General features: G+C 34.6%; 1 protein-coding gene across 1 annotated transcript; it reads left to right on the plus strand.

The window, feature by feature from the left end:
* The first annotated feature begins 204 nt into the window (after nt 1-204).
* On the plus strand, nt 205-786 carry LOC142227625 (uncharacterized). Its single transcript, XM_075298103.1, has 2 exons — nt 205-341; nt 394-786. Exons 1-2 carry the CDS (start codon nt 281-283, stop codon nt 708-710), a joined length of 378 nt encoding a protein of 125 aa, XP_075154218.1. The 5' UTR covers nt 205-280; the 3' UTR covers nt 711-786.
* The last annotated feature ends 587 nt before the right edge of the window (nt 787-1,373 follow it).

A 1,373-nucleotide genomic window follows, 5' to 3' on the forward strand; every position in this document is an offset into this window, starting at 1 on the left:
CACTGTGGTATCACAATGGACTGAATAGTCTAAGTGAGCCTGATACATCGGGCTGCTACCTAATCTAATCTAACCTAACCTAACCTTGTTTTGACGAAGCATTGTGGAGATTTCAAAAAGTGGAGTACAACACACTCCATTTACTTATGTGTAGGATATAATTTGTTTTGGTTTCTTGCAGTGTTTTTAATTGAATTGTTTTTCCTTATTCGTATTTGAAGTTTTTTATGTCATTGAAATAAAATTATTTTTCCAAAATCTCGTCTCTATTTCTCTGAGCATGAAATATCTCAATCGATTTCTTTTATTTTGGATTCTGGCGTACATTAACACAAACGGAGGTATAATTGATCTATCCATAAATATTAACTGATTGATTTTATTTTCTTCAAGCACATTGTTTGCACTGCTATAAGTGTATGACAGAGGATTTTGCCGATTGTGGGAATGTCCTTCACAACGATCTATTTCTTCAAAAATGTTCGGATGGTTTTGATTTCTGCACATTGGTATGGACTAAAGAGAATGCCGTAGAACGTGGTTGCAGCAACGGTACAGTGTGCGAGGAGTACAAAGGCGATGCAATCAATCATTGTTGCACTTGTACGAAAGACGGATGTAATTGGGGCAAAGAGTCCTGTAATGGTCAGATAATGCGGAAGGCTAATGCAATAATTGCTGTTGTGATAATAGTTCTAAAAATTGTTTAGTACTTATTCGCAGAGCAAATTTTAGGTCGTAATTAATAAAAATATGTACGTATTTCATCTTGGGAAGGATCATAAATTTTGTCAAATTCGGAAATTCCAAAATTCATTTTTTAAACAAGCTTAGATTTTTGATTCGTATTAATAGGAACAATGATCGTAATGGTGGTACTCGTTGTAGACTAACGTCCGAAATTTAAATATTTGCTTGTTGCACAAACAAGTTGAACGCAGAGCATCATATTGAATCTCAAACGTAGGAGGATTGCCTCTTATATTTCGGGATTGGGCAACTCTAGTGTATGAAAAAACAAAAACAATTAAAGAAAGTCTAAAGTCGAGCGCCCCGACTAAATTATACTATTATCCACTATGTCGACAACAATTTTTAGTACTATATACAATATTATATTCCCATATACATATATTTTAAATTGAACCAATTTGGACAAAATTTTCTACACTCCTACAAATTCTCTACAATTAGGATGTAAATAGGCTAACGCGGCCGTAAGTAGGGCTAAGCCGAATCTTATGTACCCTCCACCATGGATTGCGTAGAAAGGAGTATATAAAGGAAAGGAAAGGAGTATATAAATAATTATGAATGGCTTTGGCTATTAGAGAGCCAAATTTCATCCAGATCGGATAAAAGTTGCTCTTCCA

Source organism: Haematobia irritans, chromosome 2, assembly GCF_050003625.1.
Source record: "Haematobia irritans isolate KBUSLIRL chromosome 2, ASM5000362v1, whole genome shotgun sequence".
NCBI lineage: Eukaryota > Metazoa > Arthropoda > Insecta > Diptera > Muscidae > Haematobia > Haematobia irritans.